The sequence below is a fragment of the Heloderma suspectum genome, chromosome 6, assembly GCF_057233095.1.
Source record: "Heloderma suspectum isolate Gila_16-S chromosome 6, 16-S_ref, whole genome shotgun sequence".
In the NCBI taxonomy this organism is placed as follows: Eukaryota; Metazoa; Chordata; class Lepidosauria; order Squamata; family Helodermatidae; genus Heloderma; species Heloderma suspectum.
This window is the reverse complement of record NC_139463.1, coordinates 3085317-3110807: the sequence shown is the minus strand read 5'-3', so window position 1 is coordinate 3110807 and position 25491 is coordinate 3085317. Positions and strand designations below refer to the sequence as shown.

The window sequence follows — 25491 nt, the reverse complement described above, 5'->3', positions numbered from 1 at the left end:
AATTCAAGGAGTTCATCCTTCCTCAATCAATATGTTCCCCTTCAGTGACCCATCTCAGGGTAGCTTCATAAAAAATAATGTATTTTGTTTTAATAAATTTAATCAGTGTGACAAGTGCTCAATTTTTATTGGCTGCTTCTCCAGACATCTCTTTGCCAGAGAACAAAGCCACACTTACAATCAATAGTAATTGATTAATCAGCATCCCCCATGAACAAAGGTGCTAATCCGTTTTTGATTAGTTAATCAAACTACATGGAAGAGCTACACGGGTCTCTTTTGATTGTGTTGTGATCTACAACATGCGTATCTGGAGCAAAATCTGAACAATGGGATGCACCTGGCTGAACTATGGTGAATAAATGCAATGAGATTGCTTCACTTGTGCACACATGATTGCCTTTGTCATGTTACCAGATAAATGCAGGCAGGGAACCAGGCACAGGACATGGATTTAATGCCTTTCTCTCCTCCTCTACTCCCAAACTGAAATAACGATAAGAGTTCATAAAAGGATAACAGCAGAAAGCAGTCGCAATCCACCAGGGGCCTCCCTGTTTCAATGAACGGAAATTATGCCAAGAAGGTGGCCATGCTTTTGTGTAACGCCCATCTATTTCATGTGCATAATATGTTCCTGCCAGGTTGTCTTTTGTGCAACTGCCTGCCTGAGCAGCTCAGTGTTGCAGAAGAGAGGTTAAAACCAGCCTGGAGATCTAATAGGAAATCAAAATCGCTAATCACCCAGAGCCTCCCACTGCTCGTGGTAGGAATAAGGAGTGGGAGAGAAATCAGGTTAGGAGTCTTCTGAATTGCTTTGATGGACCATGAATGCATTTCATGAGCAAATCAACAAACCAATTAAATTCAGATTTGCGACCTGGTGCCATATAATGGAGGGGAGATCCGTCCTGTTTGGTATCATGTGTGACCTGAGCTGTACAGCCCAAACAGATCCAACTTGGGGTGGATTTCATGCTGTGTATATTGGCAGATTGTTATATTCTTAAATAACATGAACTCCCCACCTTCCCTCCACTCAACAGAATGATTTCCATCTTACTACACATCTCTTGTGCTGAAATGGAAAAAAAAATTGTTCATTTTAAGAGTTGCGCTATATAAACAGTAGCATTTGCTCTCTACAGAAATCAGCATATTAGAAAGGGGGGGGTCCACAAAGCCCAGACCCTACTTTTCAGTCAGAAAAAGGGTTGATTCCTAATCTAGATGAGGCAAATTCTCACTAGGAAATAAATTCCGAACCACTGTGAAATAGTGGAGGGGGCGTTGGACTTGGGTTCAACGCCCCCCGCCCCAAGTCATGGAGTTCACTGGGTAGAGTCCTGGGCAAAGCATCAGCCAACCTCACAGGGCTGTTGCAAATGTAAAATAGGCCAACCCCATGTACACTCAAAGGAAAAAAGTCCAGGATGCAATATGATGACCATGATAAAGTAGGAAGACCTAAGTTTTCCCCCTGGCAAATGCTCAATCTGCTGTGAAAAAATAAATAAGGTTGGGGTATAATTAATTTACAGACTGATGTACAATGATATAATTGCCCTCTTCCCTCCCCACTCAGAGAGCCCTGCGACGTCAATTTACCAGCAACCCAAACTCAGTGCTAAGCTGCATTTGAGACACCCCCCTTTCCCACACAAACCTGGCATCCTTAAGTGTTTTACAAATGTAACAAAATTTCAACTGAACCATTCACTAATTAGGATTCAAAAAATTATTTCCAGCAACTGAGCTCACAGCAGCTACTAGACAACCTGTAATATAACTCAGAGTGCTCTCTTCTCCTCCTCCTCCCACCACCCCAAACTCTCGAGTGCTGCTATACATGTTGGTAAATTCATGCTGCTATCAAGTGATGGGGAAAAGGGGAAGAGGGCAAGCCCAGCGGGGGGGGGGGGGAGGAGCAGCCATTCTGAATTATGGGCCTCTGTCTCTGATCAACTGTGATGCTGCCACAGAGCAGTTGCACAATGTTTTAAAAAAGAAGCCAGGATGCAAACAAGGTGGAGAGCAAACCCACAAACTGAACAACAACATTGGCTTAACCTAAAGACTAGCCCTTACCTGAGAGATCCCCATAGTCCAGCTCTTCGGCGGAATTTGGCAACTGAGTAAAGCCTTACAAGTAAAAACAAACTCATTTTTCTTTGTGTTCCTCCAGGGATGAGAAAACAAAACACTTAAGAACAGAGGATGAATTTCTCAGGAAAAGTAAAATAAAAAGAGTCAATCTCTTTCCATCTGACAAAAGCTTTTGCTCAGATTAGCTTGCAAATGAGGCTCTCCAATCACTATATATATATATATATATATATATATATATATATATATATTTGCCTCTTGTAAACCAACCAATAAACTGTCAGAAAGATTTCTAGGTCTGCATCACTGAAAACACACGAAACATGGTGAACATTCAAAATCACTCATTCATAACCACATGCAAAAAAATCCCTCCTCCCGCATACATTGATTGTTAAAATTGCCAAGATAGGGCAATGAGTCACTTTAACTAACAATTTTATTCAGATTTTTACGTACATTTAAGTTGTAAAATTGTTTTCCAGGGTTCAAGTGTAAATCCAAATCCTTAAGCAATGCTGGCTAAGACAGTCTGTTATCAACATAGAGCTATCTTGGACTGCACTTTTCAAAACTACAGCAACAGTATGTGAAGTTTGCAATCTACAGTGTTTTTTTAGGGAAAAAAATCTGATAGGGAACATTTTAGAAAAATCCCAATGTGATCTGTTTCTGCGATAGTCATCTCAAAGCTGATAATGCAGTGGGGGCAGGAAACCCTTTTGTGATACTGTATTGTTAGCAAAAAAACTGTTGGCAAAATACAAATTTGTTTTGTTTTCACAGCTATCACTACCCTATTTGTTTTAAATATATATTATTTTGCGGGGATGCAATTTCTCATGGTACTTCTCAAAGGCTACAAGGTGAAACAAAAGATCTGGAGAAGATGGAAGCCTGTATAATTGAGGCACAAAATGGTTGTCCCATGCAGAGCCACATCTTTTTCTCCTGTAGGCATGGTGTTTTATACGCAGCCACAGAGGCTGCAATGCAGAAGAACAGCAACAGAAATGTTGGGACAGGCTGTTTAACTCCTTTCCCTTTCTGCTATTTGTTTTCTCTCAATGGCAACCTCCAAATCACTTTCTTACTCATGGTGTAAGAGATACGGGTCCCAGTATCTTTTCCCTCCGTGTGAGAAAAGCAGCTTAAGAGGGGATATTTTGAGCAGGAAAATGACTGGAGAGTAATAAGCTGACCCTCACTACCCTTCTGAACTATGTGTAATGTCTAGTTTGTCCCTAAAGAATATCGCCCAGTGCATTGTGACTGACTGACAAAGCAAGACCTCCCTGTGCCAAATGACACAGAGCAGTCAAAAAGGTTTGAGCTGGTGACTTTGCAAGACATTTAGGCTGCAGTTGCGGAGTTGCTCAGTTAAAACTGAAGACCAAATGCTCATCTAGGCCAGGCAAGACTGAATGAGCAACTGGGAATGCAGCTTCTATGATGCTATAATATTTTTTGGTGAAGGGGCCCCTGTAAGTTGTGTCAGCTAGCTGAGCTGCAAACAGCTCACGGTGCTTCTGTTAACAACCAAATTGTGCAGACTCTCATAGCAAACAGAGAGTTCCTGCCCGTGTTATGGCTTTGCACACTTTGACAGAGGACATATTTTGCATGCAGAAGGTCTTGAGTTTGTTCAGGGGCAGCTGCGATTTAAAGGATTTCAGATAAGAAGGAGGGTAAAGATTTCTCTCCCTCTCTCTGCTTGAGACCTTGGAGAGCCACTGCCAGTCAGGGTAGTCCATAGCAGGCTAAATGGGGCAGTATGAAAGGTAGCTTCATATGCTTGTGTGCTCCACTGTGCCTACAAAATGCTCAGACTTCACTGCTTAAGAGCAAGTGCCAATAGGAATACGTGCAGTGAGCCATCCTCTCCACTGACGTGACTGGGGAACTGTCTGCAGTAGGAGAGCTCTGTGTCTTCAGGGAACTCCAATGTGCCCAAGTAGGTCCTGGATTGTGCCCCATTATTTTAAGTCACAGTAGAATTCCTTGACAGTAAGGTGGGAAGTGTTCATGCATACATCTGCTTCTGAGAAGCACCCGTGTACACCTCAGTCTGCAAGTGGCCTTTGGCATATGTCTCTTCTGCCTGTGTAAATACATTTATGAAACTTTCCTAAATTATAGTTGTGGGGGTTGAGGAAAGACCTTTACAATTTCAACTCTTGGCAGTCTTTAGTGGGAACAAGTGCCATCTCTTAGGAGACCTTGCAGCTTGACAATATAAATATTCCTGACTTGACTTGGCTCATTGCATAGGGATAAATCGGTCCCATTATTGAAATTATGATATCAATACTGACTTTTTAGTGTATTTCCATTAATTCTCTGCTTCAGCATAACCTGGAAAACATCTCTTGTTTAGGTACCTTCAGAGAGGCAATCATCAGTGCCCTCCCTCTGGAAAACCCCACATTAAAATCTCATAGGTGGTCAATAAAGTGATTAATAAAAGTGAAGTAGCTATTGGACAGGATCCACTGGGAATCTCCCAAGTGCAAGCCTCAATGAAAGAAATGAGTACTGCTAACAGGACAAGTGTGTCAATGCATGCAAGTCTGCAACACGTTTTCCAGTGAGGCTGATGGCAAGAATTGCTCCTGATGGACTGTGCCCAGTGGAGATAGGCAGGAGCAGTTCACAGATTGTCACTGTTCTTCCACTGGGGTTGAGAGGAAGTTGGATCTAGAAAATATCTGCACCACTGCAGCCTGCAACAGGCATCCCTGCGCAAGTGCTGAGAATGGGCCCTCCTCCTCTCTCCATGCCCCATTTTGCACACAGGTTCTGGCTTGTAACTAGAATGTAAGCTTGTGCACAGACTGCAGCTAGGCCATCATCACCATGTCAAGGAGAATCTATACTGAAGAAAAAAAGACTAGTGACAATAAATGCATCTTTGAAGCCACTATAGCAATTCAGAAATCTGCACCTCTAGGCCCAAAGATCATATTTGCAGGACAATGCAAGTGGATTCTCAGAAACATCCTCCAGAAAGTTCCATTTTTATCTCCTGCAAACTGCTTCTTTTCAGAGGATTTTCCTTTTTCACTTAAATAAAACTTTTGTTTTATTATTGTATTTTTTATGAAGGGTCTTTTATTAGCACCCATCCTCCCTAATGGAAATTGAACAGTTCAACTCTTCCATTTCTATTAGCACCTGGCTAGACTTAAAAATGCCAGTGAACAGCGTAAGAAATAGTCAAGAGGCATCTTAAACATGCCACAAATTATGCCTTCGTTTTCCCATCACATTTTTCATTTCAGTATTAAAAGAGTTTATTCTTCATTTTTTTATTAGAAGGCATTCACATTTTCCAGCAATTTTTTTGAATACATGAGAATTAACTTTCCAGCTGCATACAATTGTTTTGTCCCTTGGAATTAAAGAAGTTAAAATCAACTGGAACAGTATATGTCTAAGGGAGCATGCTACTCCCACCCCTTCAGCCCCAGGCGTGTATTTCCACACCGCCACTCCACATTGGTTCCCAAAGTGATTTCCAGAGCAGCAACCAATCCCTCTCCTTTTAAAATTAGAATTAAGCTCAGAAAACACCATTCTGAAATGTGACCAGTGCAGCCTTCTCCAACCTGGTGCCCTGCAGATGTCTTAGGCTAAACCTGCCATCAACCCCAGCTAGCATAGTAATGCTGGTTAGGGATGATGGGAGCTGTAACCCAACACATCTGGAGGGCACCAGGTTGGGGAAGACTAGTCTAGTGCACAAGTCTTAAGAGCAGTCAGGGAGTCCAAGCTCATTTATTCAAACTGCCTAGAAGGGATTCTAAATATAAAATTCAAAATGAATGTATCTATAAGCTTGCAGGGGAAGGCAAAATGGTGCCCGCAGGCACCAGTACACCCCTAGACACCTTTCCTGGTGCCTGCTGTGGTCGTCTACCCCACCCGCATTAAAACAAACACACAAACAAACTTTCTTATTGGCAGTTGGGATCACTTCAAACCAAAGTGAGGGCCTTCTGTTCTGCAGTTGCCATCTTCATTTCCCATGAATGCTTGTAGGCCACACATGGGGCACAGAGACATTCTGAGGAAATGAAGGTGGTGGCTGACTGCATGCCAATGTGTTCCTCTGCAGCACGTCCAGCCACCAAACACAGAAAAGGGAAGAAGCAAAAGGGACCCCTATCACTTGTCCCATAAACTGTGAGGAGGCTATGGAGAGCAGTTTGGGGAGGGGGCTAGGAAGGGTAGCGGTAAGCCTGCGGTAAGCCAGCAGGAAGCGGGGAGAAGAGCAGCAGGAAGCCAGTGGGCACTGGGGAAGCTGGCAGGGACAACCTGGGGGTTGGGGAGTGAGACCTCACATCTGCCTTGTACTCAGTCTTTTGGACAGGTTACTTGTCTTTTGTGACTAACCATGCCTCCCATGGCAAGCATTTTGTGGTGGTGCCCAGGATAATTTCTCAAATTGCCAAATGTGCCCACAGGCCTAGAAAGGTTACTTACCTCTGGGTTAAAGCAAAATTGGCAGAGCGGGGACGTTTTTGATAGCCTTGCTGAGGAAGATGCAAGTTCTGAATTGCTAGATTTTTTGTTGGGCAGAAATTAGGTAAACCATCCACGGGAATGGATCAGTTGCTGTCTTTGTCTGCTAGTTCCCTATAAATGCTGTGAGCAGTAACACTACCACTTTACCGACAAATATGGATAGTAGGGAGAGGAGGTTCTAGACCTTGTATTGACAAACTGAAAACAAACAAATCACAAGGTCAGCATGGTATCCACCCTACAGTTCCTAAAGCACTCAAATATGAAATGGCTGACCTTCTAAGAAAAATATGCAATATGCCTCTAAGATCAGCCTCTGTACCAAAGGGCTGGAAAGTGGCCAATGAAACATCTATTTTTTGAAAGGGGAACTAGGAAACTATAGACCGGTTACGTTGATGTCTGTTCCAGGTAAACTGGTGGAAAGAGTTATTGAAGGAAAAATGACCAAACATATAAAAATCAACACGGTATGTCCTCTCTCACTAACCTTGTAGAGTTCGTTGAGAGTATCAACAAACATGTGGATACATGTTGACAGGGTTTACTTTGTCAACAGCCTTTCAAAAGTCGAACTCCATCAACAAAGACTCCTGAGCAAAATTAGCAGTCATGGAGAAAGAGGAGAGGTCCTCTTATGTGTAGGTGACTGGTTAAAGAATAGAAAGCAGACCGCAGAACTAAACCGACAGTTCTCCCAGTGGAAGGATGTGAACAGTGGGGTCCCCAAAGGATCTGTATTGGGTTTGGTACTTTTAAACTAGTTCATAAACTGGCACTTTTAAGGTGCAATCCTATGCATGTTTAAACAGAAAAAACCCCTACACCTTCCAGCATTCCCCAGTCAGCGTGGCAAAATTTGCTGACAACAATACGCTATTTAGGGTAGTTAAAACAAAAAGGGACAGCAAAGCGCTCCAAAAGAATCTCTCCAAGCAGGGGGAATGGATGTTAAAATGGCAAATACGGTTCATCATAAGCAAGTGTAAAGAGATGCACACTGGGGCAAAAAATCTTAACTTCACATATACGCTGATGGGTTCCGACCTGTTAGCGACTGAGATTTTCAGGGAAGGCAAATGCTATGTTGGGCATCAATAGGAAAGAAACTGAAAATAAAACTGCTAATATAAGAAAGCTCATAATACTGGGGCTTTTTTGCTTAGAAAGAAGGCAAGTAAGTGTTTTATAAAATTATGTATGCTGTGGAGAAAGTGGAGAATTTTTTTCTCCTTCTCTTATAGTAATGGGAGTCAACCAATGAAGCTGAATGGTGGGAGAGTCAGGTCAGACAAAAGGAAGGAATTCACACAGCCCAGATCCAACTATGTAATTCACTACCACAATATGTAGTGATGTTTGCCAACCTGAGTGGCCTTAAAAGATGAGACAAATTAATGGAGGATAAGACTAGCAACGGCTACTAGTCAGGATGGCTACATAGTCCCTCCGGTATCAGAGGCAGTATGCTTGTGTGCGCCAGTTGCTGGGCGACATGCATGGGAGGGTGCTATTGTGGCCATATTCCGGTAAGCATCTGGTTGGCCACTTTGGGACCAAAATGCTGCACCGCGTAAGACCTTTGGTCTGATCCAGCGCAGCACTACTTATTTTCTTAGGGCCTGGACCTAAGACAAATTCCAGGATTTTTCCATAGCCAAGACTTCCTCAGATATTCTTAATAAACATATGCATATGTTTACAGATCTTTCCTAGCTACCAGTGATGCTTCTCTTTGATCCTCCTTTGATTATTGTATTTTGACCATAATCATTATATATTTTAATGTTTCCATCAGTCATAGGCTGCTATGGTGTGTTTTAACTGTTATATTTTAATGGTTTGGTTGCAAGACTCTTTATGCTGTCCTTAGAGGGGCCAAAGAACAGTAATTTAGATATTAAATATATTTGGTTTTTTTAAGTGCTATCTACCCACTACATGGATCCCATTTCCACCCACTCCCCCACTCCCCACCTGCTTTATCAGCTTTGAGGATGACAGGGATTTCCCATTGCTCCACTGGTGAAGTTGGAAGATTTCTCTACAAAGAACTTTTCTTCGCAATTTAAATAATATGATGGCAGACTGATGGCTGTTGAAAAGATGTTTGTTTAGGGATGCTCCTGCAGCTGGTCAACTGTTGACTACTTAAGAATTTTGGGAGGTAATACTATGAAATTGAAGTGTGCACTACAATATTGTGCAAAGCTGGAACATAAATGTATACATTTTAAAACTGGTATACAGTTTTTGTTTTACATCAGATAGGGAAGGCAGAGGAAAATCCAAGTGTTCTGCTGAAAATGTCAGCAATGTGTGCTAGTGCCTTACATACACCCTGCTATTCTTTTTTTTTTTAATGTAGATTTCAAAAAGGATTTCAGCCTGTGTAACATGTCACTGCATTTTGGCTATAACTGGGGGACACAACCTACCAGAGGACTTCTCCTGGAGTGATGCAGAAGTACCCCTCTTGGGAGATTACATATGGCATCATACTAGGAAGTATTTGGGAACAGCATGTTGGTTTCATCTTTCTCTCAATTGTATTAATAAAATGTATATTTGATTTTAAAATGTTTCTCTTCTGCTCTGTCTGAAACAAGTGGACGACTGGGGTAAAGGACGTTGTCAGCATCATTAACAAAAAAATGCCTTAGAGATACGGTGGACAAATTCTTGGAAAGCTTATTTCTGTTAGAAAGAATAAATCAAAGTTCCCAAAATAGCAAGGGATGACTTGTAGAAATCATTCAGTCCACCTCTTGAGCATGTGCAGCTCTCCCACTTGTTCTACTGAGCAGGGGGACAGAAGTTTTTCAAAAGGCACCTGCACTGTGAGGGGAAAGTTAAAAGGGTAACAGGTTCCTGAAAAAAGGCACGGAAGTGCAGCCAAAGCCGGAGCCATGAACATGCTGTTATTAGAATTCTGGCAATGAAGGCAGAACATTGGGAGCAGGGAAGCACATATGGAAACTAGGAATTTTAAGATCTCAGATTTATACAGTTGAAGAGTTAAATGTTCGTGCTTTAAACTTGCCCATGCATAGCTGCTGTAAGTCCTGTACTGTGAGAAAAAGAATGGCGGGCAGTTGCTATAGTTTTGCATGCACGCAAGCTCCTCTTTTTTCCAGGCCTTAATTAGGATACACTCCAAAAATACCCATGGAGTGCTGAAGCACGTCCCCTAAGTCAAAATATGGCCCATGTCCTTGAACAAGGCTTTTGGCACTGGCGTCCATTCATGGTTTAATTTGAAATTGTTTTTGGAGAAAATCCATCTGGTTGCACAGGTTACCATGCCCTTCATGCAGTTCTCACCATCCACAGACATGCTTACTCTCATTTGGACATTGTTCAGAACAAAATGGCCAACGCACAAGAACTATCCAGTCAACTTCATACATACTCTGGCAATGCAAGCCTGGAAAGAAATCACCGGAGGTTTCAATGGGGAAAAAGCCACCTTGACAAAGAAGGGCTCTCAAAGAACAAAGATTAATTTATTTATTTCAAGGCAGAAAGCATATCGTAGACAAATTTGCCAAATTGCCCAGTAATTTTAGTTGCTCAAGACCTCTTTTATATCCAATTTGAGAGTCTGTGGGACCTATTTCTCTCTAAACCTGGGGAATACTTTCCAAACCATCAGAAAAGTTTACCATCAATTCTGTGATGATGGGTTGCTCAGTGGTCACATCATCTCTATCATGCACAAGCTCAGAAATTTCACTGAAATCAGCAGGGCTTGCTTCTAAATGATTCCCTTAATTTGAGGTGTAGGGTTTTAAGCACAATGACTTCAAAATATTAGTTTTATTTTAATTATCAGGGCTAATTATGCAACAGTCATGTATCTATTCCATTATAACAAAACAAAAACACCCGAATTTTTCTCTCTGGGCAGCAAGAGCTGAACATCTAATTTACTTCTTTTGAATGTTCAGCTTTACCCAGGTGAGCTTTACTTATGCTGCAAAACTCTTGTTTCAGAATTCTTTACCCCACAGCGTAATGCTTTCCTTACAAGGTTTCAGATGTTTCTATCATGAATGGTGGTCTCAATGGAACTATGCCATCTTATTAAAGGGGGGAAGCCAAAACAAACTGGGGAAGTCTTAAATATATTTTTGTTTATAGAGTGCTGGACATCTTGGCAAGTTAATATAAGGAGATGCTTTACATTGGTTCATCTGGGCTGCTATTGAGCACAATTAAGTCCATTGATTCACTTAAGCTGCTATTGTCATTCCTAATAGGCCCCGAGTCCAATCTCAACTGTGGTTTCACATGTGCAATACATGTGATCTGCCAGTGAGCTATGACAACATTTGTCTAACAATGGCAGAAGTTGGCCAATTAGTCAGGCTCTACAATTCCTTTCAGCAGTAAGTGAGCCTGGGCTAATTTTCAATTATAAACTTATCACTAATAATTGTTTATTGTTACTTTTGGCACCTCAAATTGGTGGAAGGTATCTTAAAGCACTACAATGGATCCAAAATGAGAGAATTACAGAGCTTTAACATTTCAGTGACTATAAAAAAGTTTCAGTTAGAAACCTAATGGTTATGCCAAAATTCCTAATAGTGTGGCAATTAGGAACATAGTAGAGGTTCCATCAAATTTTAATCTTTAAGGAAATTAATCACACAGGGAAACATGCATTAGGATGTTCCACTGTTCATTTCTTGACACTACACAAATGCCCTATAAAGGGAATCTATTACTATTCGGTCAAAAAAGTTGGGTCCATTTGGCTTTAAGATTTTGATGTCTCTGCAATATAATTTCTTTTGGGATTTTACTGATTTACAACAGGCTCTCCAGTCTCAACAAACTGCTTAATATGTGCCCATCTATGGCATGTAGAATCAACATATGAAAATAAACTGTGCAGAATATCATGCACCCAACACACATGGAGGACCCAAAAGACATTGAGTGCTTGTCCAATTTGCTTTGTCATGTCCTCTTTCTTCCACCTTATCCAAGATATTCGCTGGAAACTGAGGACTGGGTAGGAAAGACTGGTGAAAATTTGAGGACTCCCTCCACATAGAGATCATAGAGATGTGGGAGAGCTTCTGTGCACCACCACATTTTATGATGTATTTTGTGGTTTTAATTGTTGTGAACCACCCAGAGAGCTTCAGGTATTGGGTGGTATACAAATGTAATGAATAAATAAATAAGTAAGTAAGTAAAAAATATCACCGTTGCTCTATTGCACATGCCTCCATAATGACAGCCCTTCAACAGTTTATGGAGTATATTTTTCCTTTTCTGTTTGGAGTATGCAGTGTACAGACACTGGGCATCCCAAAAGAATTCCTAAATAGGGTCTGCAAAAGGAAGGCCTTGCACCCTCCACATTACTAAGGAATCTGTTGGGAGAGATTAAAATAAGGCGAGGTCTCAAGATATCCAAAGGTTTCAAATTCTTGTAGAACTGACATTTCTCTTGTAGAACCACTGTGAACCTTTGGGCTATCTATGAATTGCATTATCAAATATGAAGGGTACAATCATAATGTGAAGATGTTTGGTAAAGACGTCTTCCTCGAGGCTGATAAAATAAGATTTGGGAATGAGCAATTGCTCAGGAGTAAGAGCACATGCTTTATATGTAGAAGGTCTGAATTTAAAAAGAATCTCAGCTAGCACAAACTAGCTACTGCCAGTTGGGTATACAATACTGGGCTAGATGGACCAATAACCTATATAAAGGCAGTTCCATACAAAACTGACTGTGAAACGTTCTGCTAGACCAGGTTGCCAATGAATAAGGAAGAGCCCAACTGAGCCCCCATTCTTAATCTGCATATAGAAACTGGTGTTCTCTGTCACTCATGGCGGTCATCCCAATAAGACTTGCAAAGACTTGGGTCTTTTAATCCAGAAAGGGTACACCTGAGCGACAGACATATGGAGCTATATTTTAACTGAAACGTAGCCAGCTTTCTGACATTTGCATTTAATGTTATTTCTCCAATATTTTATCAACCTGGCTGTTAGGTCGAGATACTGGATCACACTTCGAAAACTGGGGGAAGGGAAAGCTGTCAAGCTGTTTGCTGCAGTGGCACAAACAGAAAGAGATGAGTGGGGTTAGCTTGCTTCCCTCTTCTGGCTAAGTGCAGGGAGAGAGCATTGCCTTGAGTGCGTGTTCGGTAGCTGCTAATGAAAGACTTACTTGTGACCTACCATATGAGAGATTACTCCATGCAACTATCTCAGAATACTAAAAGTCTCATGCCTCTCTTGCATATGTGAGGGATTCACTGAGAATTACAGGCATTACACTAAAAATTAAATAAAGAATGAGCCCCAATTTACAATGTTACATTCCTCTGGCATGTTTGTTTTCACTAGCAGCAATACAGATTGCTGAAATCCAGCCATTCCTCTCCTTCTGCTCTTATATGCCTGCTGTTTCTGGGGAATTGCTGGAAGCCCCAGGCCTTAAAAACTGAATGCTAACATACCAAAAGAAATGACAAGGGTAGACATCCTTTCAAGCCTTAAAAACTATGGCATATTTATGAGATCAGTCCACTTGAAGCATGATTTTCCCCCAAAACTTTATCTTTGCCCCCTCCCCCACTTTCTTCCCAGGCTTGCCTTGCCACTCAGCGTTGCTGAGAGAAAAGATAAACAGGAATGCAATACCAACCGTGAACTGCCGGTTCTGTCGTCGCCGTTGTGTCTACACACGGGAACAGAGGTTTGGAGGAAGGGAAGAAACAGGAGGAACAGCATGCAAAAAAAGGGAAATGGAAAAAATGGAACAGATAATATATGAGCAAGCTTTCAGAGAACATTGCGTGACAAGCAATAATAAAATGAAAGGCAAAAAGCATTTGAAGTGAGTTGCACTGTTTTAAAGAGACATGCCTTGAGCTTAAGAGCTGTGAGCCTGAGGGGGAATGGGGAAAAACCCTGCTTGCTTCTGTTCTGGAAATTTGCCAACAGTGATACTTTCTGGTGGTCAAGAGTTGAAGAGACATGCAAAGTAGGGAGAAACACTGGAGCCGCCTGCTCCCTGGGGAAGTGCTCACAGGAACATAAAAGGGCTCCAGACTATGAAAGCAGAGGCAAGTCCTGAAGAGGCTTTCATACATTCAAACATTGCCTTTGCAAAACACATTTCCTTCTAGGCTTGACTGCTAGAGAAGTCAATGCATTGCCTGGCTTCCTGGATGTCCTTCCCCTTCACCATGCGCAGGACACCTGTGGATGTCACACAACATTCTGCATCCACTTAATTCCAGGAAATACCAATGACAGGAAGACTCCCAGGAATGGATGCACATAGCATCATTGCATTCATGCTGTAAAAGAAGTCTTCAGTAGGAAGGGAGCCTTGCCTCTAGCAAGCCATGCATAGTTTATATAAAAAAGACAACTAGGACACACCCCGTCTTTGCAGAAATATCAGAGATGCTCTCTGCAAAGATCCCCATCTCTATTGAGGGCTCTGTGAGGTAGATACCTAAGACAACTCTGAGCATTTCAAAGATTTCCTGCTGCAGGGAATGTGACTGGCAAAATGGAAGAGCAACTCAGTTCTAGTAGTTTTTAATTAAGGGTACAGGCCACAAGCATGGCAACCTTCAGTGCTAACAGAGCTAAGTAGGTCGCCAAACCTACTCCCAGCTTGGGACTCTGAATTGGGGAAGCCGGGGGTACAAGAAACACCACTAAGTGGGATATCCTCAAGCAGACTTGCCATCTTGCTGAGGGAGCATAAATAGACCCCACATTTCTCCTCTGGTGTAGAGCAGCCTTCCCCAACCTTGGCCAGGGATGATGGGGGTTGTTGTCCAGGGCACCAGGATGGTGTAGAGGCTGCGATCTAGTCCTCATAGCTGACTCTATCCTCTACACCATACAACTCCCCAGTTAGAAAAGTTCTTCTCCATCTTCCCAAGTCTTGGACTTATAGCCCTTTCTGTGCACCAGGGGAGCACCCCCAGTGGGCGTGCAGAGGTCACTCATCACAACAGTATTTGAATGTGTTGGAACTTGCGTTAGATGTACTGCTTCTGTCTAGCTCTGCCTACAATTCAGCCGTGGCACCAACATTTATCACATAAACTATCTAAATCTTCTCCTATTCATCAAGCAACATCAGAACCCTGGGTACTTGGACATCACTGCTGGAGCCAAACTTAAAGCTTCCTGCCCACTTTTCCATTCCGGCACCAAACGGCTTCGTAGACCTTTAGCTGCATGCATGCTGGTTGGGGTGTGGCTGCAACAAAGTGGCTGTTCTGGAGGCATTTTGCTGAGAATGCACACGCAGTTTCCATCGTGCAGCAGAAACAAGGAAGGACACTGTTTGGTTCAGCACAGGCAATGTTTAAATGAGCAGAAGCATAGCTTTATGGAAGGCTCCGCAACATATAGCTGAGCTCACAAACTACCCTAGAACTTAAGCTTTATTATGACGGAAGACAGGTCTGTGGAGGTGTTTCTCCACAGCTGACATGCTGTCCTCGGAATCCAGAAAGGGCCGAACTTCCCACTTCGTAGAAAGTAAGGGCCCTTTTTTTTCTCTTTTGCATTCAAACAGAGGATAATGTACCCTTCACTTTCCAGAGCACTGGGCAAGACTAAATAAATAAATAAATGAAACATGTACATATCCCACGTGGGAAAAATACACAATACTTATAGATGGTTACATATTAAAATACTGAAGGAAAAAAAATACCCTCCCCGCTTACGTAGCTGAAATAGGCACTTTTATTAAGATCGATATGGCAACAAGTCACCTATGACACGTCTTATCCTCCATTCCCACGCAGGCAGCATTCATATTTGTAATCCTGTCCGTTCAAGTACATCAAGCTCTTGTTCTGATGCTGGGAGTTTTGGCAAAGTTATAGCATCAAAACTGCCCAAGAGAAGTGAGAGCAAGAAAAAGGCTTGTGGCCTCTCCCTCCTTCACCCTCAATGGCATAGCCAACCATGCCTCATTTTAGTACGGTCACACATAGGGGTGAGGGGCAGGACTGAGGGGGTGGTGCAATTAAACAGATTGAGCTGTGTGTTGACTCCAGAAATTGCATGCTGTCCTCGAAATAATTAACTGACCAGCTTCCTGGGGGTGGGTGAGGGAAGTTATGTGAACTTCCAGTTTAAAATAAAACTGTGCTGGAATGAGAAGTTCTGTCCATGTCCTGGAAAAAGATTATTAGTCAAGGAACATTGTTCTGTGTGCACAGTGCAGCTCGCTTTTCCCATCCAGGGACAGAGAATCAGCAGGTAACGAACAAACAAAAATGAAACACAAAGTTCTCAAGCAGTTAAGGCGAACAAATATTCAAAGTCAAACAACATCATGTTGGCTGCAGCTGGAATGGCAAAGTTATGATTAGCAGATGGGCTGGATGATCACGGCAGGAAACAAATCAGTTAATGGTTAAAAGGTGCACTGCCTCCAACTCCAACTCAATCCAACGGCCATCTTCCCAAATGACTTCCCGTTTAGCAATGATGTTGATGTGCATGAGGTTTTGTTTCGCAGAAAACATTCTTAAGGCACTTTACAGTGATGCCCTGTAATGAATGGGTTCATTTTCAAAGGCAGAAGGCAATACACACACTTAGTGCAATGACAGCCCCCGCCCAATTCTGAAAAGAGGATAAATAAGCACCCACTTCTGTCTCTTTAGTAAGGACTTTAAGAAATGTATAAAAATGGTCCGCCTGAAATTCTAGAGTACTAATGTTCCATAAGTGATAGTGCCCCCCCTCAGCCTATTTGCTAATGTTAGAACATATCCTGTGTTATTAGATACAGGTGCACAATTTGTATAAAAACAGAGTGAACCAATCTTGCCCACTCCTAATTAGCAGTGCTAAACTAAATTCATTGGGGCAGGGAGTACAAAACAGAATCACATTCCTCTTCACTCACTCACCCACCCACGCACTCACCCATCTATATGTGCACCAACTAGGCATCAGTTATTTTTGAGCATAATCCAAAAATAGTACCTGAAGAAAGAGTGGTCTAGCCACAATACAGTGGCGTTTTCTACCCAGTGTCAAGTTGCTTTTTGTCTCAAGTGTTACTCATTTCTCTCTCTTTTTAAAGACCAATAATAGATACTGAAGGTATTAAATAACTAATGCCTATCAGGATGTGGAACATGAAGATGCTATCTGCAAATGCCAGCACTATCCATACCTTTGGACATCACTCCTAAATAGCGAAAGGAAAATAAATAAATAAATAAATAAGGCCCCCCCCCCCCCCCCACACACACACACGCCTCCAAGACAGCTGGGCAATATTTGGTTGAAACAGTGGTGTTCAAACTCCTCTGTGGCACATTCTAATAGATTCAGGTGGCTTCTCTCCAAGTTAAAATTGTTCATTGAGTGTGACAGACTGGGGGGTTTAAAAACTAATCCATAAAATTGGTCCACAGTCTCTAACAGAATAGGTTCCATAAATGAAACTGAAAATCCAAGGACAACTTTTTTTGAAGTCCTAAAAGTTTTCCAATTGAAAGCCCCACAGCTGGCTGCCACGAGCCTAGGTAAGTTAATTGCTGCTGCTTTGAAAACTATATTGTTCCCAGTATAATATCTCCCTGTGCAGTTATCACCTACCTGAGATGGCATGATGCAGTCCTAACCACACCATTGGTCATAATCTTAAGAAAAAGAAACTAGGTAATTTGACACAGAATTCTCGCACAGAACAGAATGTTCCTAGGAATAAAGAGCTGCCATTTGGGGTCAGATTATCTTCTCCAGAACCCTGCGGCCAGCCAGATTCCCCTGGGATATTGATAAGTAGTGCCTGATGGAGACAGGCTGCATTTCAAATCCTTACGTGATTGTAAAAAGCAGAATATGGCCAAAATCTTCCATTTATTTCTACTGTCCTCATCTCCTTCAATTTGTCTTGCATGTCACTTAAACTCAACCATCACCTGAGTTGCAGGGCAAAGAGAGCAAAGGAACAGAGATGTAACAGATTGAGATACAGGGAAGAGCAACTCTCTCCAGGCTTCAAACCAACCCTGAAAGGGAGTTGGAGGAAGACTCAAATTTTGTACTTCTATCGGAGCAAGCGCACACTTTGCAGAACACACTTCCACTGAAAGCTTTGTGTAGAATGATCTGCTTGTACTACACCCATGAGACAGCTTCATTTGCAGACCAGATGTTTCACGAAAATAATCAGGATCCATTTAGTAGTTCTGCGTAGCATGGAAATTTTTTTTGAAGCATGGCACCGCATATTGGGCTGAGATTTAATGCTTCATTCCACACAGCTCTCCATCCAGGCCTCTCATCCAGGCCTCCCATCTAGCAAAACAGAACATTTCTGCATGCAGCATGAGGCAGAGAAGCACCTTAATACTGGCATTATGGAAAACAGAAAGTGATTCTAATCAAAGGTCTCACAATGCCACCCATTACGTCTCCTGTGTAAGCTTCCATGAGCTATCTTGTTTTCCCACCAAGTCCGAAAGTGCTACTAAACATATGGCTTTTGGGGTGTCAGGCAAGCCAATTCAGTGCTAGTCTGACACCCCAAAAGTGCGGTTTAGACAGTGGATCCAAGAGGATTGGTGGGGTCAGTATGTTAATACAGCAAACTGGGCAGAAGTGTGGCAACAGCAGGAGTGTCCAGATATGCCAGGTACCAAATGAGAGACCACAAAGCACAGGACAGGAAAAGTCCCCAAAATAAAGGAGGTCAAATCAGTCCATCCTAAAGGAAATCAACCCTGAGTGCTCATTGGAAGGACAGATACTGAAGCTGAAGCTCCAATATTTTGGCCACCTAATGCGAAGAGAAAACTCCCTGGAAAAGACCCTGATGCTGGGAAAGACTGAAGGCAAAAGGAGAAGGGGACGGCAGAGGATGAGATGGCTAGATGGCATCACGGATGCAATGAATATGAACTTGCGCACGCTCCGGGAGAGAGCGCAGGACAGGAAGGCCTGGCGTGCTATGGTCCATGGGGTCACGAAGAGTCGGGCACGACTGAACGACTGAACAACAAGCTAACCCTAATTCATTCATCTGTCTGCTCTTATTCAAGAGTGTTTTCTTCAGATGCACAAGTGATATGGTTTCTTTGGAGCACAGACTTAATTTCACAACAAACAAGCCAAAGTGCTCCTGGTGCTTATTGACAGAGTGTGGCAGGAGAAGCTACTTGTAGTTATTTCTTCTCAGGTGTGCCCCCCGCCCCATTCCCTTTTAATGTGGTTACACAGTGGATGAAAATGTCAGGAGATCACAACATCAACTCTAAATTAACTTGACATTTTACCAGGGACACAAGGAAGCCTCCACAGAAAGCCAAGATGATACAATAAATAATTTGCGGGAACTGAAGGTTACACTAAGTAAATCCTTTGCACCAATGTTTGAAATGCTGCTGGCAACTTAATGCATGCCTGGGGATGTGCATAGGCCACAATTACAACATCTAGAGGAGGAAACATGTACCTCACCACAAAAATCAGGGTCTGGTTAATGATAGCTGTTTCTGAAATTCTGAAAATGGAGTGTGTGTGAGTGTGTGTGTGGATTTCCCTGGGGAGAATCCAGGATGTTTAAGTCCATTTAATGTTTGTATTGCAGACTAAGGATGTGCGAATCAGCAACGTTTGAGCTTGCTGAAGTTCTCCAAATTCCATCTTGAAGCTCATTCCTACTCGAGTCTGTATCAGATTCTGATATTTGTTCTTTTTTCTTTTCACAGGAAAAGCCATGTGTTCTTTCCCACATGTATGCATCAATTGTGTGCATCTTTGAAATATTTTTAATCCCATTGATTAAAGCATATTTGTGCACATTTTTCAAAAGTACACATTTTTTCCATGAGAATTTTTCAAATGCATGCATGCTGTCAAATCACATTGCAAGCTTCGACATGTATGGCTTTTGACTGCAGATTGCACCTGAGTCTTCGATCCAGAAGTTGCAAGCTGGCTAAATCCTGGTCAAAAACCAACTGAAATTAATTTCTCATATATCCATATTGCAGACATGCACAGAAAGGCTATCAAACATATTTATCCTTGTCTCACAACAAAGCAAGCTTGAATCGACATGTCTAATGGAAGCAGGTGCTGAAAAGCGAATGTGATTCTTCTTTTATATACTGTGATAACTGAAAGAGCATGTCCCAAATCAAAGGGTGGCTTTCTCAAGCTACATGAGTAATTGGCATTCAGTGGCACATGGATCTCTGAACCTTGAAGAGCCATACAGCCATCATGACTAATGCCCATTGACAGACCTCTTCTCCTTCATGTAACTAATCCCCCTTTTAAAGGCATCTAAGCCAATGACCTAAGCTTCATACTGTGGTAGAATGTCCGATAAAACAATTATGCATTATGTGAAGTAGTACAGTTAAACTATGGAAATTTCTACAACAAAATATAGTGATGGCCACTCATTTCAATGGTTTGATATGGGGATTAGACCAATTCATGGAGGAGAATGTTATCAGTGGCTATTAGACATGATGGCTATATGCTATCTCCAGTATCAGAGGCAGTACGCCTATGTACACCAGTTGCTGGGGAATATGGGCAGGAGGATGCTGTTGCACTCATGAGGGTTTCCCATAGGCAGCTGGTTGGCCACCATGTGAACAGAATGCTGGACTAGATGGACCCCCAGTCTGAACCAGCATGGCTCTTATGTTCTCTTAGTACTCCCTTTCGTCTGAATCTGCTACCCACCAATTTCATTGGATCTCCATAGTTTAAAAGAAAAGAAAGAAGGTCCACATGAATCGTTTCATGATCTTCTGGCTGCCTTGACATCATTCCACCTCACCCTGAAAGCCTGTGTTACAAATAGTCATAATGTCTTCCAAAAAGGCAGCCCCTTGGAAAAAGAAAGATAATATGTTCAGGCTGTAGCAAGAATGAGGTGTGGAGGAATCGGGAGGATGCTTATGACTGTGCCGGAGTCTCTGCTGAAGACATGATGGAATCTCCAACCCAGGCATGATCCAACATGTCAGCTCCAACAATAGGGGTCCTTGGGAAGATGCTGAGGGTGTCCTTCATTCTATTATCTTGAGAACCAAGAAACAAGCAAGATCCAGCTGCAGAAAAGGCTACAGGCCCATGCTTCCATTGGCAACACACACAAATTATTGCTGTACTTGGGAAGAAAAACCGGTGCATCGGGGTAGGGTGGGGAGGTGAAATAAACTAAATACATAAAAAAATGTGCTGTGCCCAAAGAGAAGGAGGGTTTATTTTTGAGAAGTTTTTAATTGTCTCACAGGAAATAACAGCTGTCCAAATGGAGTATTTCAAGGGAAGACTCCAGGGGCAATTTCAATTATGCAACTTGCTCTGCCATATCATATTGTACATCCTAATGAATAAAGCCACAAGGGCATTTTGAAGTGATACAAAAGGGTGTGTATGTGCATGTTTTGAAGGGGCAGCCCATGATAGAGCTGGAATAAAAAAGGGTGAGTGGAAGTTCTGTGCAGGTCACAGACCCGTTTCCTGAGTCAAACCATCACATGACACATTGGGAAACTGATCTCAGGGGTTCCCTCTGAGTTTTGGTAAAGCTCAGAGGGGACCCCCGCCCCCTGAGACCAATAGAAAAATCACTCTACATTACAACATGGAAAAATTAAACAATGTGCTTGCTTTGTATGTGGTTCTGGAAGTCTTTGGAGGTGGAACTAACTGGAGTCAGGCCTGAACGAAAACATTCAGGAGTGACAAGTGGGGATTTCTGTTATGGAACAAATAACATTGCAAGTATACTGCTGTATTCTGCCGCTGGGGACTATGAGAAGGGGATGGCTGGGGTGTTGTGAGCAGTGGGCTGAAAAGGACAATCCTCTAAACCATCACATGACCAGCTGCCCATCTTGATGTAAAGAGCCTAAGACTTCATCAAGGTCAACCATGGAGCCCAAAGCTGAGTGTAAGCTGGAATGTGAACTTGGGTCTCCCATCTAGATTTCTACCCCCTCAACCTTATGAGTCTCTTGGTAAAAAAGTGAAATAATTTAAAAAGCAGCTGGCAGCATAGGAAGGGGTGAGAGCAACAGCAGACATGATCTGTTGCCCCTTGAGGCTTTTAGGAAAGCATTTTTCCTTGTGACTACTGCATAAAATGTTGGTAATTATGCTAATTTCATTTGGAGAATGGTTTTCAGTTACACAAACCTTTAGCATAGAAGGAACAAAATACATTCCTGGAGTTTTATACCGGCATTTAATCATTGGTGTTTGGCTGTTGAAGCTTTTAAGGCTAATGGGTGGCTCTAAAGTACTACAGAATGCAGCGAGAGAACGGAAATTCATTTCTGTGCCCATTTGTCAGGCAATAATATACAAGGGAAATTTAAGCAGGCAGCCCACTCTCTTGCAGAAAAGGAGAAGGGGAGACATTCCGTTCTCTAACCTTTCATCTGTTTGAAGAGAGAGAGCCCAAGTTAAATTCCACACGGGCAGATATCAAGCCTTCAGGATAAGATAAATACATACACAGCTTGTCTGCTAAGACACAGCAACTCTGCAAGATCCCATCCATCAAAAAACGGGATTTGACAAAGTTGTTCTAGTAGCAATCTCAGCTTAACTACGCCTCAGTGCCAGATCGTTTGTTACAACAAGGGCATTTTGTGCCAAGGGAAGATGCAGCTCCTGAGAAACTTACGCAGAAGCTACGAGATGGGTGATGTGTGCAGGGAACCAGTCTGAGTTAAAGCATGGGGTTTGGAATGGCCCTCTGAAGAGGTTTGCCACTGACATGAAGAGGAGGAAAAAACTGCTACTTGAAAGCAAACTTTAAGCCAAATCACACTAAAAGCCAGTGATTACCTGTGGCCACAATCAGGAGCTTCAACTGGCCCCATTCACTGTCAAAATCTTCTGCTGAAATAGCAATGCTAAGACACCCAATGCAAATTCACAAAGACGTAGATTAGGTTTCTGGGCCTATTATACTGACAGGTCCTTAGCTAGCGTAATTAGATGTACTTTGAAGTGTGCAAATTATGGAAGCCCTCTGTCTCATTTATACATAAGGACTGCAACATTTAACCAATTCATCAGCATTAACATCTTTAATGGACTAAAAGGTTCCCTCAATTAACTGGGCATCATATATTTTAAAATATTTTTAGTACAAGCACTTATAAAAACTATAGAGGGAAAGCACCATCTGTAAAAGAGGCGTTCTCCTTTCTCTCTTTACACAGGAGGAATGCCTCTTCCAAAATAATGCCAGGTATGACATATACATGCGATTTCTAAAGATGCAAGTATGGTTCTCGCTTTGGAAATATCATTTTATCTTGATGCAAATTTATGCAAAATCAAATGACTAAGACTCCTAGGATTAGGGCACAATCCTATCAAGATAGGCAGCCGCCTCTGAACTTGGAGGCAACCGCCTATCCTAAGCAAGGCAGAAGAGGGACAGGTGAGATCGTTCGTACCTCTCTTGCCCTGTTATTTTCCTCTAGACAGCCGTTTTCGGCTGTCTAGCCACGGGGGGCCGACTGGGAGAGAAGGCTGCGTGTACGACACACAGGATGTGTCATACACGCAGCTCTACTCTCCCCACCCCGGAACGCCCCCTGGAACACCCCTTTTCAGTCGCTCCGTGCTCCTCTTGCAAGCGTGGTGGATGGGACCTCTCCGCACTGCCTTGGAGGCAGTGAGGAAGTGGGGGGAGGTCAGTTTTCTGGGAACCAACCTATCCTATGGCCCTCTAGACAGTGTCTAGTGGCCATAGGATTGCTCCCTCCATTAATTACATTCCTGGGGGTGGTTTGAAGCCTACACGCACACCTGGTTCGCACATGGTTTATTTAATCCACGGGTTACTGAATTCTGGGTTTTCATGATGTGTAAACCCAGCTGTGCTAGCAAACAATGGTTTGTTAACCATGGACAACTCAGAAAGAGAACCCCTGGTTTGTTTTTGGGTTGTAGACTCTGGGTTGTTATGAGCCTATCTTGATCTAACGGTGGCCCTCAGCAGCTAACCGGGGGCTAATTAATCCACTATTTGCCGCTGGACACCACTCTGATGTCTGAACAGGGTCTATGGGTTGTCGTTACACATGAACCCAGAACTGTAGGTTGTTCCTCCAGGCTACAGAGGTGGAAGGAAGGAGTGGTAAACAATTCCAGCCCCTCTCCCTGCCACTACTACAACATTGCAAAGGCAGTTGGGATACTGGGAGGGTGTAGGCAAAAGAGGAGGAACCAAACAATCCAGGGATTGAGAAAACAAACTATAGTTTGTTCAATTGTCTGCTGGACAAACCCCGGGTAGAACAAAAAATTATAGGTTAAATAAACTATGGGTTAGCGCTATGTGCAAACCACGTCAAAGTCACGGCCAGGCAAAATCTGTGAGGATGGGACTATGGTTTCCATAAAGATTCAGAAGACTCTAAATTCATCCAAAGATTCTAACAGTACAAGGGACCTGTTGAGCTCCTGACTGTTGCTGCAGGTAATATACTGAGTCATGTGAAAAGAAAGAAAAGGAGAAGGAAACACGATTGGCTACAAGGAAGATTACTACTTATCAGCAACATTTCCTGCAACAAAATTAAGCTACATATCAACTGTGGGGGAATTAGACTGCTGAGCTTAAAAAATGGGAATGATCTTTCTTTAAAAAAAAAATACGCACACAAACTAAGTTAGAAGCACCCTGATGGAAACATCGTGAAATTAAAATCCACAGAATCAGCATGGAGGAGGCACAAAGAAGAAGTCTTATTATATTAAAATATGACAGCAACAACTGAAGCAAATAGAGGGCTGAAGAAGAGGGATGAGACAGTTCTTCGAAAGAAAAGTGGGTGTAAACCTATATGGAAAAAAAGCATTTTGGAATCCCACTGATTTCAGTTGGGGTAAACAGCTATTGGGGAACCACTGTCTGGCAAATAGCAGGATCAACAAAATAATGGATGAGAAACAGTCAGTGACTAGTCCACATTATCTCCTCTCTACCTCCTAGTGGCACTGAGAAGCTGGATGGTGCTGCAGATAGAGAGATGGTTTATAGTCAAGCGCCCCCGCCCCCCGCCCCAGTACTGCTGACTGACATTTCTCTACCTTCTTTCCCCCTGCAAGCCACAGAATCCCTCTCCATCAAGTCACATTGTCTATAATCCAAATAGCATCATTCCTACTTAAAATTTCTTGCTCTGAGCTTAAAGAGCACTCTGATTTACTGGCCAACTCTAACTTGGTACCATTTGTAGTACACAAATCTTTTGCTTTAATGCCTGAGGAATTCATTTTTGTGAACTGCCCAGAGAGGTTCGGCTATGGGGCTGCATAGAAATATAATAAATGAAATGAAATAAATGAAAAGATGCACTCAGATGTCTTCTCCCACTGAAGTGGGTGCTTAACTTTTGATTGGTGGGAAAAATAAAGAAGTGTAAATGTCTTCTGGGTCTGACATACCACTACTGGAAAGAATACAGTGACATGGACCATGCAGAAAAGGCCTCATCCTGCACAGGGAGTGTTGCCCAACCTCGAGGGGCAAGACATCACATGGAGAGTAGTCTCTTTGCACATCTACTAGGGATTTTAAAGTGGTACATTTGCCTCATCTAAGCTTGTTTTCCATTGAGAGACAAGAAACCTCACCAAAATAGTTCAAACCCAAGAAGCCACTTCACATGGCCAATACATGAAGATGACGATGATGACGACAACAGCAGCAGCAGCAACAATGCTGACTTTACTGAGCACTGTTCCTCAACCGGTCAGCTGCCAAGATTCTTCAGTTGACCCCCTGCCCTCCAATTTCTATTTATTTGCCACATTCACCTGCTC

At 42.6% G+C, this 25491-nt stretch overlaps 1 protein-coding gene across 5 annotated transcripts in view; it reads right to left on the bottom strand.

The window, feature by feature from the left end:
* CADM1 (cell adhesion molecule 1) overlaps positions 1–25491 on the bottom strand; it is a 524284-nt gene that overhangs the window by 13907 nt on the left and 484886 nt on the right. For 4 of the 5 annotated variants that reach the window (XM_084860614.1, XM_084860615.1, XM_084860617.1 and 1 more), the window contains 2 exons: positions 13313–13345; positions 2089–2142 (listed from right to left, as the gene is read on the bottom strand). The exons of the other annotated variant lie outside the window; for it this stretch is intronic. In XM_084860614.1, coding sequence (XP_084716740.1) covers positions 2089–2142; positions 13313–13345 — 87 coding nt within the window. The remainder of the gene's footprint in view (positions 1–2088; positions 2143–13312; positions 13346–25491) is intronic. 5 annotated transcript variants of the gene reach the window in all.